The sequence below is a fragment of the Phacochoerus africanus genome, chromosome 8 (assembly GCF_016906955.1).
Source record: "Phacochoerus africanus isolate WHEZ1 chromosome 8, ROS_Pafr_v1, whole genome shotgun sequence".
Lineage (NCBI taxonomy): Eukaryota > Metazoa > Chordata > Mammalia > Artiodactyla > Suidae > Phacochoerus > Phacochoerus africanus.
Window position 1 is genome coordinate 36,991,161 of NC_062551.1, and position 15,890 is coordinate 37,007,050.

A 15,890-nucleotide genomic window follows, 5' to 3' on the forward strand; every position below is an offset into this window, starting at 1 on the left:
CAAGAAAAGATATGGCAGCACCTTGTGTGGTTTTGTAGATTATTCATCAGAAATAGAAGAGCCAATCTCTACTTTTAAATGTGGACAGATATTATAATAACAATATAAACATAAGATATAGATTTATAAGAATTTGCTATATAAACAAACAGAAAATTCTCCTGTGTTAAACTGGGCCACATTCTAAAAGTTACTCTGTTGAGTCAAAGGTATGGTATAAAAGACAGATAATCGAGGTGGCCACAGTTTCTGAACCCAGACTGATGCAGAGGCAATATTTGTGTCTTCAGATCCTGTGTTGATTTATTCATTACCAAAGATGGACTGAGTGCCCTATATCTCTAGCACTGTGCTCACTGTTCATCAGAGAGACAGAGACACCTGGCTTCTGCCATCAGGCTGCTCCCTGCCTTCTCATCACTTTCCAATGTATTTACATAGTAATCAGAGGATCTTCATAAAATATTACTCAGGTCTTATTACTATATTATTTCAAATTTTCCATAGCTTTCCCTTCAATTTACTTTAAAATCTTCAAACCTGCCAGTGTCCTGTCCCTCCTAGCCACCCTCTCCTGTATTACTGTCATTCATAATTGCTTGGTCATTTGAGAATACTGCCCTCAAATAGCCATCTCTGTCTATCCCCAAGATGCTATCTTAAAACACTTCTTATCCTAACTTTTCATTTGACTATTTCCTCCTTCAATTCAAATGCCATCTCTAAAGTCCCAAGCTGAACCTGCAGGAAATACGGAGCTGCCAAGTGGTGCTCATCAAAGGAGTAACAGAATCAGCTCTTTATTTTAGAAAAATCATCCATATAAAAACTTATAGAATGAACTACCTAGAGAGGTGACGCAATTGGAGCTGATAGCTATGGGTAAAAAAGTAGGAAACAAAAAGAAAAGGCCAGGAGTGAGTTAGAGACTCTATGTATAAAAAAGTACTAAAGTCATCTTCAGCTTTGTAAAGTTTCACTGGGCACTCTAAGACCAGTAACATATGTCCCTTGGTATCCACTGGGGACCGGTTCCAGGACCACACAACCCCCACCAAGGACACCAAAATCTTCAGATGCTAAAGCCCTTTATATAAAATTGTATGGTACAGTCAGCTGTCCACATCCTCAGATTGTAGAACCCATAGATACAGAGGGACAACTGTATTACAAACTTGCTACAACATCAGAGAGGTCTAGTGAAGACTAGCTAATTCGACACGAGTGACAGAAGAGCACTGAACACTGCCGAGATGCAAACAACAATTCCTTGCCATTCATTTATGGAATACTAGGCACTATGCATGTTGAAGAAGGGGGAGGCAGCAATGATTGGGAGCAAGTGCTTGGGCCAAGTTTGTATCCTAGCTATGTGACTTTAGGTAAGTTACTTCATTTCTCTGTGCTTTGATTTTTCAACAGAGATAGTTAACAGTACTATAGTACAGGATTTTTGTGAGATTAAATAAAAAGCGCTGAGAACACTACCTGTCACATGCTAAGTACTCAATAAAAACAGGCCACTAAAATCATTACTCATCATCATCAACATTACAATCATTATTATTGGTAGTACCATTACAACCACTAGATAATTCACAGACATTATTCCATCTTCACAAAAGAACTCAGGAAGGAGATACTATTATCTCCACTATATAATTAGGGAAAGTAGGTTAAAAAGCAGTTCACATAGTTTATAAGTTTCACACTGAGATTTGAGCCTAGTTTTGCCTTTTTTCTTTGTTTGTTTATTTTTTGCCTTTTGGGGTAGCACCCACGGCATGTGGAGGTTCCCAGGCTAGGGGTCGAATGGGAGCTACAGCTGCTGGCCTACACCACAGCCACACAGGATCCGAACCGCATCTGCGACCTACACCACAGCTCATGGCAACACCGGATCCTTAACCCACTGAGTGAAGCCAGGGATTGAACCTGAATCCTAGTGGATCTTAGTCGGGATCGTTAACCACTGACCCATGAAGGAAACTCCCTGAGCCTAGTTTTATGAATCTAAAGTCCATATACTAACCACTGTCTCTCAAAAGGGGCAGAAGGGACTAAAGTGTGATAAATAATATGATTTTTGTAAGCAATATGATTCCAGAGCATTTATTATGCTCCAGGCACTCTTCTGGGCTCTAAGGATACAGGAATGAACAAACAGATGAAGTCTCTATGCCCATATGAGATGGAAAAGCTAAGAGAAAAATATCAAATAGTGAAAAGTATACTAGAGAATTAAAAATAAGAGTGGTATATCTGAGGGTCACCTAGCTTGAGTACATAACAAAAGGACTTTCTAAGTAGTCTAAGTTTAAAATGTAAACCTAAAAGTCAAAAGGAAGAAGATACCCAAACAGCAAAATAAGAGAGCACACACAAAGAAGAGGAAATAGCTCTAACAGAGAGCCTATATGAAAACAAAATGTGTCTTAAGGAACCAAAGCAGGCATGGCTGAAGAGTAGTGGGGAGAAAGGAGTATTCCATGAGGAGCAGCAGCAAAGAGCCAGGTGACTCGGGAATCCACCAAGGGACGGACTGCGGATTTACTGCAGATAATGAAGGGTCACAGGAAGGTGCCATGATCTGACTTACATTTTTAAAAGATTCTTCTCACTGCTGGATAGAGAACAGATTGCAGTGAAGCAAGAATAGGAAGATAGGACACCAGGCTATTTCAGTAGCTTAGATCAGAGATGAAAGCGGCTTAGACTAGGGAGGTAGGAATACAGCTGGAGAAAAACAGGCAGATTTCTGTATATGCTTTGGGAACTGGAATAGAAAAGATTTACAGATGAATTGAATAAAAAGAGAGAGAATGAGGAGTAACCTCCATATTTTTAGCTTTAGCAACTGGAAGGATAATGCTTTAGAAAAGATTTAGAGATGCGTAATTTGGGGGTACGAATAGGATTAGAAAAGAAGAGTTCTGTTTTGGCCAGGTTACTTGTGAGATGCTCATTATATACACCTACTTGGAAATTTTCAGCAGGCACCGGGATCAGAATCAGGAATTCTGCAGAGTTCCTCTTACCCTTTCTCTAGCTTCACAGAAGATCAAAGATAAAGAAAACAGCAAGAGGAAAATGGCTTTTATGATGCACAATATGAGTGTTCTGTAACTGTCTAAAGCAGTGAGACAAGCCATTGGATTCTTCATAAAATCATTTCACTTATAAAATCTGAAGCATCACCTTTGCTGAGGATAATGACACAGAAAGAAAGTAAGCTTTAAGGTCAATGAGATTCATGCCACGGGAGTTCAGCCATATCATATGGCTGCTATTTCCCAAATCTTATAAGATTACAGGGCAGGACCTAGTAAGAAGAGATCAGAGCTCCCAGCAGGATACAACTTACAAGTGCTTCTGAAAATTCCATCCTACCTGAAGGGAACGCAATGCACTCCCAATATAAGACAAAAGTCTCTTCTAACAATGACTATTCTGCTTGCTGTCCAACAGGACATGTCCATGGAAACTGTCAGAAACAATTTCTTTAGACTTGAAATGATTACTGACAAAAATGGACTTAGATTAAAAGGAGAGGTAGATTCTGGGTAATCTGATTCCATCCAACTGTATTTTAGTATGACAAGTTTTCTTAATCAAATGGCTACCATGACGGTGGATATCAAAAAGACAGATATCAAGTAAGAGTGATATGTCTAGGGGTCACTTAGCTTGAGTAGGTACAAAAGGACTAAGTCCTCAAAAAAAGGAAAAGAGATAAGAAAACAGGCCTGCTACTGTAAAAGTCTACTCTTAAATACATACCAGCAATACTGTAAAAGACATACTTTTTTTTTTTTTTTGTCCTTTTGCCTTTTCTAGGCCGCACCTGCGGCATATGGAGGTTCCCAGGTTAGGTGTCAAATCGGAGCTGTAGCTGCCAGCCTACACCAGAGCCACAGCAATGCAGGATCCGAGCCGCATCTGCAGCCTACACCACAGCTCACGGCAATGCCAGATCCTTAACCCACTGAGCAAAGCCAGGGATCAAACCCGAAACCTCATGGTTCCTAGTTGGATTCGTTAACCACTGAGCCATGGCGGGAACTCTGAAAGACATACATTTTTAGTTAAGACAAAAAATAACATTAATTGGGCAGCTACTAAATAGCAAGTGTTCTGCATATAACATTTAATCCTCACAAAATCCCCCAGGTAGGTTTTATTACCCTTATTTTTACAAAGATGGAAAGTAACTTGCTCAAGATCAAACAAGCACTAAACAAGAGAGCCAGGATTAGATTCAGATATAGCTTTCCTTAGGCTCTTAAAAAGGGCCACAACCCATAACAGTCCAGAAGCCACAAGCCTATGGTCTCTTCAAGTCCAAAAAAAAAAAAAAACCTTTGTAAAAATTGACTATTAATTTAGGATGAGAACAAGGCTGTTATATAATGCCTAAAAAGAAGAAGAGTGTCAGACACACAAAATAGAAATTAAGTTTTGTCCAAAATATACAGTAAACTTTACCAGGTGTTGATATACCCATCAAATCAAATTAATCAAATCAATCAAGGAAACTAAAAAGAAGTAAGTAAAAAACTCAAGCCACATGCTGATAAACTCACTTAGATGCTGATAAACTTATGGAATCAAGATAGAGAAAAGCCAGCAATTTATTTTGGGAGTTATTTTTACAATTATTGTCTACCAATAAAAATGCCAAGCCATTTCTTACCTCATCACAAAATGCCATAACAACTACTACAAATAACTGAACTGTAATGCCAGTGTGATTGCTCCAGCTGACCTAATATATATTAGTAGTCACATAAGAAATGGAAACATCTCAGTTACTGGATGCTACACTTCTTCCCTAATAATTAGTTAATTCACTTTGGATGTAAAATTGGCTGTTTTTTGTACATTTTATACTCCAAGGTTCTTTAGAGAAAAACCTAAACATCCAGATCTCTTTTTGGATTTAAGCAGTCAAAAGAAAACAAAGTATATTCAATCACAGCACATACTGACACATTAGCAGTCAGAGCACAACTCAAGCATGCACGCACAGAAACGCAGGACCTGCTAAATTCAATAAAGAGAAGAAGTAAAGGGAAAAAAAAATAGCAGGAACAAATCCAGAAAGAATAAAGAGGGTTAAAATGCATTAAAGTCTAGGTATATAAGAAACTACTTTTCCAAAATCAAGACACTAGCTTTTACTCTTTTGGTAACATTGAATAGTTTCCAGCCAAAAGTAGCAGGAAAAAGTTCATCTGTGAACCCAGGACATGCTTTAAAATGACTGTTAAATGAAATCACACTATAAAACACCTTCCTACAATGATAACACCCAAGGAACTACAATAGATAAAAAACAAATCATTTCAAACATAAATGCATTATCTCTAAATGAGTAAATTAACTACAAATACAAACCATTTTATGTAAGAGATGAAAGTTTTAAGAATTTCTTTAGAATCATCACTAAGCTTCGGTTAGAAGAACCCCAAGTGGAAATACTGAAAGTAATTTATAAAGAATCCATCTTTTAAATGGTTTATAACAATTAAGTTTGGTATTTTTCTATTTTGTTTCTTGGTGCAGTCTATTTCAATTTAATAAAATGGTTCTGAAAAACTTCAAACACTCTATGTAATACTAAAGCACAGATCTTAGGTTTAGAACTTTTCAGGACTATGATACATAAAAGCGTATCTTTAGTATTCTATTTCCCATAACTGCTGAATGATTTTGCCAATGCTGAAACCCCACCAAGCCCTTATTAGGAAAGCCAAGATGAAAAACAGAACCAGAAAAGCAAAGTACAGTTCAAACATACATTATGTCCTCTTGTTTTCTTAGGTTAAAGATTAAATGAGAAATCAATTGACAATTTTACATCTAATATACTGATTACAAGACAGGGATCATTTTCACTCCTTAAAGTAGAAGCTTTATTTTATTTATGTATTTATTTATTTATTTTTGCCTTTTCTTCCCCACAGCCACACTTGCGACATACGGAAATTCCTGGGCTAGGGGTCAAATCAGAGCTATAGCTGCTGGCCTACGCCACAGCCACAGAAATGCAGGATCTGGGCCACGTCTGTGACCTACACCATAGCTCACGGCAATGCCAGATCCTTAACCCACCGAACGAGGCCAGAAACTCAACTAAATCCTCATGGATACTAGTGGGTTCATTACCACTGAGTCACAATGGGAACTCCCTTAAAGTATAAGCTTTGTTTTCTCCTGTTTATGATTCTTCCCCCAGCTATTTCCTATTTCTTTTCGTTTCTTCGGGATTTTTCTCCTCCATCTTGCCAAAAGAGGACTTGAAATATAAATGGAAATAAAGGAGGGGAACCACTTCTGAGTGGTTCTGAAGAAACCAAAAAAGCAAGAATTTTTCGCTGTCACTGTATGGATTCGTTCATCTCACATTTATCTGTTAATGAGTCCTGAGGATTGAATTTTCTGCTTAAGGCACACTAGAGACAACGCAGTCTCTTCTCGACAGGCTTTTCCCAGTATTCACACACAGTACAGGTTTTAAATGGCCCAAGGTGGGTCATAACCCACAGAAAAAAAAAGCCGTAAAGATTTCAGTCTTCATTTCAGCTTTATGGCCACTTTACAAAGCCCTTCTCTTCTTCTGTAAAGAGAGACTGGATACATTTGAAGGCCTAGGTTCCTAACAGGAATCCATACATGGTCTTTCCTGGACGCACAGACCTCTTTTAAATCATTTTCAAAATCCTGGGCACTCATCTGGGGAGCAAGTCCACATCTTTCATCCAGCTTGCAAAAGTTTAAGAGCTACTGTGCCAACATCTCCTCCAGCCCCTATACCTGGAAGTCTTGGCATGAAAGGCAAAGCATGTGGACTTGAAACATAATAGTCTCAGGACCTGGGGCAACTTGCTTCAACTCTGTGGGCTTCCCTTTCCTATCCGTGAAAATCTATATAATAATACTTCATTGAGAGCTGATGAAGAGAAAATAATTGGGATGCTGATAAAAATTTCTAATTTATTAAAGGTATTTCTACTATGCAAGAGGATAAAAATCACTGAATCTACCCAGATGACAAGTAAGGCTCCCAGACACTAAGGAACTGCCCCTGATCGAACAGAGCAAGTGTCAAGGCACGGGCTCGGCTCTGCCCTTCTCACATTTCTCACAGCACAGGCCACATTTGAAATACAGTGCAAACTTGAGCCCAGCAATAGCAGAAATGGTGCCCAGGATGGGGCCCACCCAAGAGGAAAGAAAACCAAAATCATACCACATAGTGACATTAACTTTCAGAAACAAAGATATTTAAAATTACTAAGTGACCCTCATGGGGTCTATACACTTACCAGACCTTAAGAAAGCTGATGGAGAAGAGACGACTGCATCAGGTGAGTTGGCCATTTCAAATTGTTGACTCTAATCATAAGCGTCGCAGGCTAAACTATAGCAATTTTCAAAACTGTTTAGTGAAGGTTAGAAGCAATCAGCGTTAGATTAACTGAAAGCAGTGTGAGCAGTAATTAACACGATGCAGTGTGCAACACAGGCAATAATTGAGGTTCATTATAATTTTATTTTCTCTTTTATGACTTGAAATTTGATTTTCTTTGCTTTGATAAATTACATTTGCTTATATGGATGAGGCAGGAAATATATAACAGCCACTTATTAAACATTACATAAGACTTGTATCATCTAGTGAGCAGTAAAGTGATTATGCTACTATGTAACAATGCTCAGAACTTTGCAGTGGCCCCTCTATATCAGGGTTAGGTTAATCCAAGTTTCAAACAAAACTCAGTCTATACATTCCTCTAAAAGTAACAAACAGAATCAAGGTGATTGCTTTTAATGACACAGGAAGTCGATTCACTCAAAAAACTTTCCTTCACAATTATCAGAAGAATCTGAAACCTCAACTAATTTGGAGGGATGACTACAAATGGTATCTCTTTTACGGTTACAATAGAGACATAAACCAACAGCCAACATTTATACAAGGTACGCAACTACTTTGTACATGAAACTGGTTTTAAGTGGCTGCATTCAACAACAGTAAAATAAAATTTGAAGTTTTCCTCAGTAAAGAAAGAGAAGGTAGGTTTTCAAAGCTTACTGTTATGACATGCAGTTCTGAGGAAATTAAAAGACTGGAGAAGAAAATAAGCCCTATAGGTTTATTAAAGGAAAAGAGAAATGCTGTAAAATTATACGATGAGGGTAGAGCTCAGTTTCCTGTAAGAAAAGTCCAGTTACTCTTTGACCAGATATTATCAACCCAATAACACTTTTTGTAGCTTAGAAAGACTCATTGTTAGTGGTCAACTCAATACTTTAATATGACATGAAAAGCCTGAGAAAAATGTGAAACAAAAATAAATGTGACTATATGGATGGTTGGCCAACAGGGACCTGCTATACAGCACCGGGAACTCTAGCCAATATTCTGTGATAGGCTATATGGGAAAAGACTGAAAAAGAATGGATGTGTGTACATGTACAACTGAATCACTTTGTTGTGCAACAGAAATTATCACAACATTGTAAATCAACTATACTTAAAAACATTAAAAAATGAAAAAAAAAAGTGACTATTCCCAGTAACTGTACTGACCCTAAAATGTATTAAGGACTCATTTTTGAAAAATTCGTATTTTAGTGGTAGTTTTCCTCGAACCCTAAGTAAATAAGAGCAGAAATTTTTTTAAGGTTTAAAAAACAGAATGAAATAAGCAACAAAGATTGGGTGCATTTCTCCTGCCTGGTTTATGAAATTAGATACTTTCGTCAAAACAACAATAACGACAACAGCGTGTTCAACAGATAACTAAGAATTCTCTTAATACCAATGCAAATGCAAAGTTTTCCTAGAGCTATGCTTTTCATTGTTCTTAGATGATCAACTTTGACATTAGCATCTCCCAGCACTAACTTACACAGTAACATCAATCCCTTAAAAGGGAAGATTCTTAGTTGAAGTTTTGTTAGTCCACCATGTTTCCTGTTTATAGGGATACTTTTAGCTCAAGATTACATCTAGCCAACCAGGAATAAGGGAAGTTTCAACCCTGGCTCTTAGATTGAGTTATCAGCCACAAGTGCTAACTTCGAGGGTGTGACTCTGCAATTTGAACAAGTCAGCTCAGGACACTTGAACAGTTATAACTGCTTGCACAGCGTGTTCTGACCTAGGTGGCCTCGCGTTTGGGAGCCACAACTGGGAACTATGCGTCCTGCGGCCACTTGCCCAGGGAAGAGGTCTACTTCCTTCTGAGACTTAGCTATGCTCAACCTGACCCACTTCAAGGCCTGAGGCCCTGCCCCCTCTCGATTTCTTCCACATAGATAACTGGCTAGAGGTCAGAACTTGTAATATGAAATGGACATATGAAATAAGGCAAAGAGCAGCCGCCGGTTTTCCAGGACGCGATTATAGCCATATCTAAGAATGAAGCTAGCTGACTTGCAGGGAAGAACACACGCAGGGAGGACACTCTCAGGAATGTGGCGGCCTCCTGATTTCTAAGTAAGAAGACTCCAGGCAAAGTCAGCACAACACCTACTTTTCCAGGGGGAATACACACGCAATAAAGTTGGGGAAGCATAATGGGGTAAGGTGGGCCCGCCACCTAATTTCTAGACCTGGGGGAAGACGTCCAGAGGAAGGCAGGGACGACCGCCTGTCCTAAGGGGAAGTATTCGGGCACAGGTTCATTCCAGGACCCCTACGTGCCTCCCGCCCAAGGCGTTCGAGGGGGAGCACCACCTACGGTGCGCGTGAAGGGGTGGCGCCCCAGACAGCCAAACCTGAGCGCTTGGTCCGGGCCCTTCGCTCCAAGACCTTCCAGCTCACTTCGGGCCTGAGCCCCGCCATCGCGATCGGGCCGCTGCTTTGGCCGCCGCCCCCAGGGCCGCTTGTCAGCTCCGCCCGACCGGCCCCGCCCCCCCGCGCGACACTGTCGGGAGGCGCGCCGGCCGGAAGTGAGCGCGAGGACGAGCTTCGCCCTAGCTCCGCGGCGTCCCGAGCGTCAGAGGGGCAGCCCTAGGGGAGAGTGCGAGGGTAGCCGGCCGCAGCCGTACGGACGTTCCGTCTGCGCGGTTTTTCTCTCGGCCGGCAGCACGGTGCTTTCCGGCTGCCGTCAAGCGCGGCAGTGGGCTGGAGGGCGGGGGCCAAGGGGCTGCCATGGCGGCGGCGGGCCGGCTGCCGGGCTCCTGGGTGCTGCTGGCGCCGCTGCTTGGGGGGCTCGCGCTGCTGGGAGTCGGGCCAGTCCCCGCGCGGGCGCTGCACAACGTCACGGCCGAGCTCTTTGGAGCCGAGGCCTGGGGCACCGTGGCGGCCTTCGGAGACCTCAACTCTGACAAGCAGACGGACCTCTTCGTGCTGCGGGAAAGTCAGTGCTTGCCCGGCCCTCCCTCTGTCCGCGTACTCCTCCTGGTGTTCCCCACACCCCTTGCCCGGATGGCCAGTCCTCCTGCATTTCCCGGACCTTCTCTCCCAGCCCTCTCTGACTTTATTTCCAGCATCGTTGATAGCTTGCGGGTTTTCTACATCTTGTCCAAACCCAGATGCCGACCCTAACACTCCACAGTTTGATCCACTCCCACCACAGCCTTGGAAACACCGCAGTCTTGTTTTGTTTCTTTCCCTGATAGGACCCAGCCTTCACTCGTCCATCCGCGTTTTCCTTACGGAATCACCTGCCTTCCAAAGGCCTTCCTGATTCCCAGCAATCTTTGTAGCTTGCCTCTAAGTTCCCTCCCAAGGCCCCGTCATTCCTATCTGCTTTACTTCCTCCAGCCTCCCTTCCCCTTTGATCAGCTGCAGAAGGTGCAATTTGACAATTTCCTCCAATAGAGGACTCCTCCTTGCCTCCTAATAAATCCAGTGTCTTATTGGAAAAGGAATTTTAAACTGCAAGGTTCTCCCTTTTGTGTGCAGAAGATTTCCTTGCTTTGGCCACCACCCTAGACTCCAAATCTCTTCTTTCTTCAGCTCGAGGCTAATGGGAGTTCTTTACTTTAACCATCACTAAACAAACTTTTGTAAATCTTGATGCTCAGGGCGTTAGAGGCTGTGAAAGAAGGCAATGAAGCCCTTATACAGAGTTTGACAGGGTGTTGGCCCAGATCTTTGGAGGCCCTTGCCAGGGCCCCAGAGCCTCTTGTGGACCTTGAATATTTTCCATATCTTTGTATAACTCCATGTACTGCAAGAAGAGTGCCTTCCGCCTAACCTTTAGGTACTTCATCCTAACTTCATATGGGGACTCTCCCCTTTAAATATGCCCTGTGTTTTGAATAAACTGTCTTGAAAGTCTGATCCAATGAGTGCACTTTGAGCTCCAAAAATGCATCAACCTGGGGGATGGTTCTACAGGAGACACAAGAAAACAGTCTTTGATTCAAGTTTTTCTGCTTAAATACAAAGTCACCTCCTCGTTACTACTCAAATACTACATACGGTAGGAGATCTTGTGTCCTTCTTGTGATGCATCCATATGATGAAGTAAATACCCTTGTAAGGAGGCTGAGGTGTTGGGTTTGAGGAAGGCAAAACTTAATACATAGTATAGTTATAATGCATATTCTTTGTATGCTTCTTTTAAGTCAATCGATATGACTCTGGCAGAAGCCATTGGCTTCAATTTGTCTTGACCAACTATATTTTTCCATGTTTATCCTTCTAATTTCTCTGCTGCTTTGAATACTGAATTATTAAAAGCTATTAGGAATCTCCATTCCAGTAGTCTAATAGGACCAGCCTTGAGAGGGCAGGTATACTAGAGTAAAATAAAAGTTTTCTTGTTGAGAACAGTGCCCAGAAATCTTCTTGTAAGCACTGATTGGATGTCTTACCAGGAATATTTTTCTAATATATATTCACTTCTTTTAGGAAATGAGTTAATCGTCTTTTTGGCAGACCAGAACGCACCCTATTTTAAACCCAAAGTAAGGGTATCCTTGAAGTAAGTACAAATGTATCCTTTTCTGTAAAAGTCATTAGTGTAATAATAGATATGCAATAACTAGTTGGATTGTCTTTGAAGTCAGTTTAACTAATGCGATGTTGTGATATAAAACCACTAATTGTGAGTAATGAAGCACCTAATTTATTAGGAAAATTTGTGAGCATACCAAGATTTACTTTAAAAAATAAATAAATTTGGGTGAATCCAAGTCTGTTCCCACATAAGCACTGTCTGCAATTTGATATGCTTTCTTGAATTCTTTGCGGATTGTCCCTCATCCTGAGTGTGCTTATGGGAGTAGCTCACTCACACACTCACCATGTCAACTATGTGTTTTTTGGTTGGTTCGAGGGAAGAGTTTGCACTGGGGTCAGTATTCTAAATTTTTTGTTGTTTATTGACTGATTGCATGGTGGCTGATAGGTTGATTTTGATGAAATTGAAATCAAGCTAAATTTTTCAAATGTTCAAGTAATAGGTCATACACACACCCCTCTGGCATTTCATGAAACTACCCTCATTGATAGTGAACCAATACATTTTTGAAACTACAAGAAGCAAAATTAATTGCTGTCTGAAAAAAGAGATGAGGTGGTGCAGGCTAAAGTGGCAGCTTCTACAAAAGTCATGGGGAACTTGAGCTTGACCTTAAAATAAGTAAAATCTAGGTGAGAGCTTTCAAGTTTGGGGATACAGCATTAACAGCATGGGGTGAGGAAGAGGTGACAGAAGTGGAAGATACTCTTTGGAGAGTTGTGAACTAAGAAGATGAGATCAGGGCAGACTAGGAACCTTCATGAATATCAGAAAGAATTGAACTGGATCCTGTGAAACATGCGGAATCATTATATATTCTTGTTTAAAGGAGAGGTGATGAAAACCATATTTGAGATTGATTTGATTTACTTAACCTTGTGCAGATGAATTGGTATAGGCAAAAATCAGAGCATACTTAGGAAATTGTCCCCGTATGGGCTAATGAGTACTCAGATTCTATAATATTAGAATATATATAAACATAGAATATATAGAATATTCTGTAGTATAGTATTAGAATATTAACTTAGACATATGCAAATAAATTGGCCTTGAGTTCGAATATTGAGACATTAAGGGGAAAGTTATAAATGGATAAACAGGAGATTATCCCTCTTGAGAAATGTTCCTGGGTACTGGATGTCAGCATGCTTGGAGTGGGGAAGGAACAGAAGTTGGTAAATGTTACATACAAGAAAAGAACTGGCTAGAAGTGATTTTTCACAGAAGATTAAAAGTAAGGAAATGTATGGGCTAGTAAAGACTCGGGTTTCACTGAGTTTTAAAAAAGCCCAATTAATTTCTTTTCTTTAAATTAATGTTTTATATACTCTCAAGTTTAGAAACTATTTATTTAGTATACTTTTCAAAAAATAATTGTCCTTCCCTGGTTTCTTCCCCCATTCCCTTGTTTCTTTATCAAATTTTATCAAATATCAAAATTTGTGTGTTTTTTTGTTTTTGTCTTTTTGGGGCTGCACCCACGACAGATGGAGGTTTCCAGACCAGGGGTCCAATCTGAGCCACAGCTGCTGGCCTAAGCCACAGCCACAGCAACAGCAACATAGGATCCGAGCCGGGTCTGCAACCTACACCACAGCTCACGGTAACACCGGATCCTTAACCCACTGAGCAAGGCCAGGGATCAAACCTGCAACCTTATGGTTACTAGTCGGGTTCGTTAACCACTGAGCCAACTATCAAATGTTTCTTTATCAGATATCAAAAGTTTCTTTAAAACTTTCAGCTGTTTCTTCTGGTATTTGTTTCCACATTTTAAAATAAGTTTTTACATTGTTATATCTCGAGTTAATATCTTCATCTCTTGGGGTGTTTGTCAGTATAGACAAAGATTTAGCATCTTTAAATTATCTCCATCTCCATACAATTAGATCATATTTTTAGCTAGGTCAGTAATGTGTACATTCAGGCCATGCAGATTATGTGTACTTCAAAACCAAGCAGTGTGCAGTATTTCATTTCTTTACAGTTTTTACCTCTTAGAGTAAATGATTGCTTCTTAAAAAATAAATTGCATCATTTTCTGTGTACATATCCTTAATTTCTTTGCAGATGTTCCATCATATCTGCCCCATACCCATTGTGCTTTTTCCCCCATTGAGTCCTCTGCACTCCCTCCCTAATCAGAAATCATTCTCTAGGCCTCTGCAGAGTTACTGTTTGAAGACTTTCCCTTTGTTATTCTCTGTTTGATACCTGTGATTTGGCTTCTGTGCCATTTTGTTCTTTGCTTCTTCATTTCCTGCACTGAGGTGTATCCTTCAGGAAATCCGTGAGAAAGGATGCACGAGCATGTCCTTCTGTTTCCATGGCCTTTTTCTACTCACTCTTTGATTGGCCTATAGTCTTCTGGCTTCCTGGGTTGCTATTTTAAAATCCAATGCTCTTCTTTTTCCTAATCCTAAAAATATGACTTGTTTTTAATTTTGGAAGCTATTAGGTTCTTTTCTGTATACCTTTTTTCTGAAATATTGTCATTTGTCTTGGTGTAGATTATTTTTCATTTATTACTCTGGTCATTTGGTGGGCCTCTTTAAGCTGGAGGCATCTATCCTTAGGGACTTTTTGAAGTGTTATTATATTGTTTCTTTGATTTTTGTTGTTGTCACTGTTCTCTTTCAGGAATTTCTGGTAGTTTGGTTTTTTAACTGCCTGAGTCCATCCATTATTGCTTTATTTTACCTGTGTTTTTGTTATTTTGTGGATTTTCTTCCTGCCATGAGGTTTTTCTCAATTTTATCGTAAGCCTTCTACTGAATTTTTTAATGTTAGCAGTCATATTTGTTATCGCCAAAAGTTTTCTTCTTCTCTGACTGTTCTTTTTTTCTTATCATGCTGTTAGTTTTTGTTGTTTTATTTTAATGGATATGTTTTCTTTTCTTAGGTATTTTGGTGTGGTTTTGACATTTTCTTTTGTTCCCTCTATTATCTCTATTTTTTTCAGATTCCTTATTGCTGTTTGTTTTGGCTCTCTTTAATATTCATAGTTTTCTTCTAAAGGCAGGTATCTCTTTAGTATTAAGAATAAGGTACTAAAGAGGTAATTGGAAACTGCAGGATGGGACTTACTTCCTGTCTCTTGCCCTGTGGATGAGTCCATGACTGACTGGCATTCTGTAAATTTGGCAGAGCTAGGGGCAAGGGCCAGATTGTTCCTTTTGTAGACTTTCCATTAACTTCTTATTTTTAAGGCCGAAATCTTACCCGTCTCCTGTTACTTAATTTTTTTTTTTTTCTTTTTAGAGCTGCACTTATGGCATATGGACGTTCCCAGGCTTGGGATTGAATCAGAGCTACAGCTGCTGGTCTACGCCACAGCCACAGCAATGCAGGATCCAAGCTGCGTCTGCAACCTGTACTACAGCTCACAGCAATGCCAGATCCTTAACCCACTGAGTGAGGCCAGGGATTGAACCCGCATCCTCATGGATCCTAGTTGGGTTCATTAATCACTGAGCCACAAAGGGAACTCCCTGTAACTTAAATGTTATGTAATGCCTGAAACTTCGCAAAAATAAACTACCTGGTTGTTGTCTTGCCGAGCAAGAAAGAGAAGGACCCATCATTCATGATACAGACTTTCAGTTAAACCTATTTTCAGCCTACTATCTCACTTTTGCCTTCTGCTGTTTTTGGCAACTCCAAATTCTGAGCCTTTTTTAAAGGTTCTTCAGGGCAAAACTCCTGGAACCTTTTTCTCTAAGCGCTTTAACGTCTACAGTAGACCCTTGAATGACGTGCTTCTGAACTGCACAGGTCCAGTTATACATGGATTGTTTTCACTAAATACAAACAGCAGTGCTACACCATCTGTGATTGGGTGAATCTGTAAATGTAGAACCTCGAATATGGAGGGCCTGCAGGAAAGTTGTACTCATATTT

General features: G+C 40.2%; 2 protein-coding genes across 6 annotated transcripts in view; one reads left to right on the forward strand and one right to left on the reverse strand.

Moving 5' to 3' along the window:
* The window catches only part of PHKB (phosphorylase kinase regulatory subunit beta), a 201,029-nt gene extending 191,015 nt beyond the window's left edge, over positions 1 to 10,014 (reverse strand). For 2 of the 5 annotated variants that reach the window (XM_047789952.1, XM_047789950.1), the window contains exon 1: positions 9,790 to 9,900. In XM_047789952.1, coding sequence (XP_047645908.1) covers positions 9,790 to 9,856 — 67 coding nt within the window. In that variant the 5' untranslated portion in view covers positions 9,857 to 9,900. Of the gene's footprint in view, positions 1 to 7,328; positions 7,442 to 9,789 lie in introns of all 5 variants that reach the window. The other 3 variants (XM_047789954.1, XM_047789949.1, XM_047789953.1) reach the window with 3 other exon arrangements.
* Positions 9,968 to 15,890, forward strand: part of ITFG1 (integrin alpha FG-GAP repeat containing 1) — a 224,048-nt gene continuing 218,125 nt past the window's right edge. Inside the window, exons 1-2 of the mRNA XM_047789955.1 lie at positions 9,968 to 10,373; positions 11,876 to 11,948. Coding sequence (XP_047645911.1) covers positions 10,166 to 10,373; positions 11,876 to 11,948 — 281 coding nt within the window. The 5' untranslated portion in view covers positions 9,968 to 10,165. The remainder of the gene's footprint in view (positions 10,374 to 11,875; positions 11,949 to 15,890) is intronic.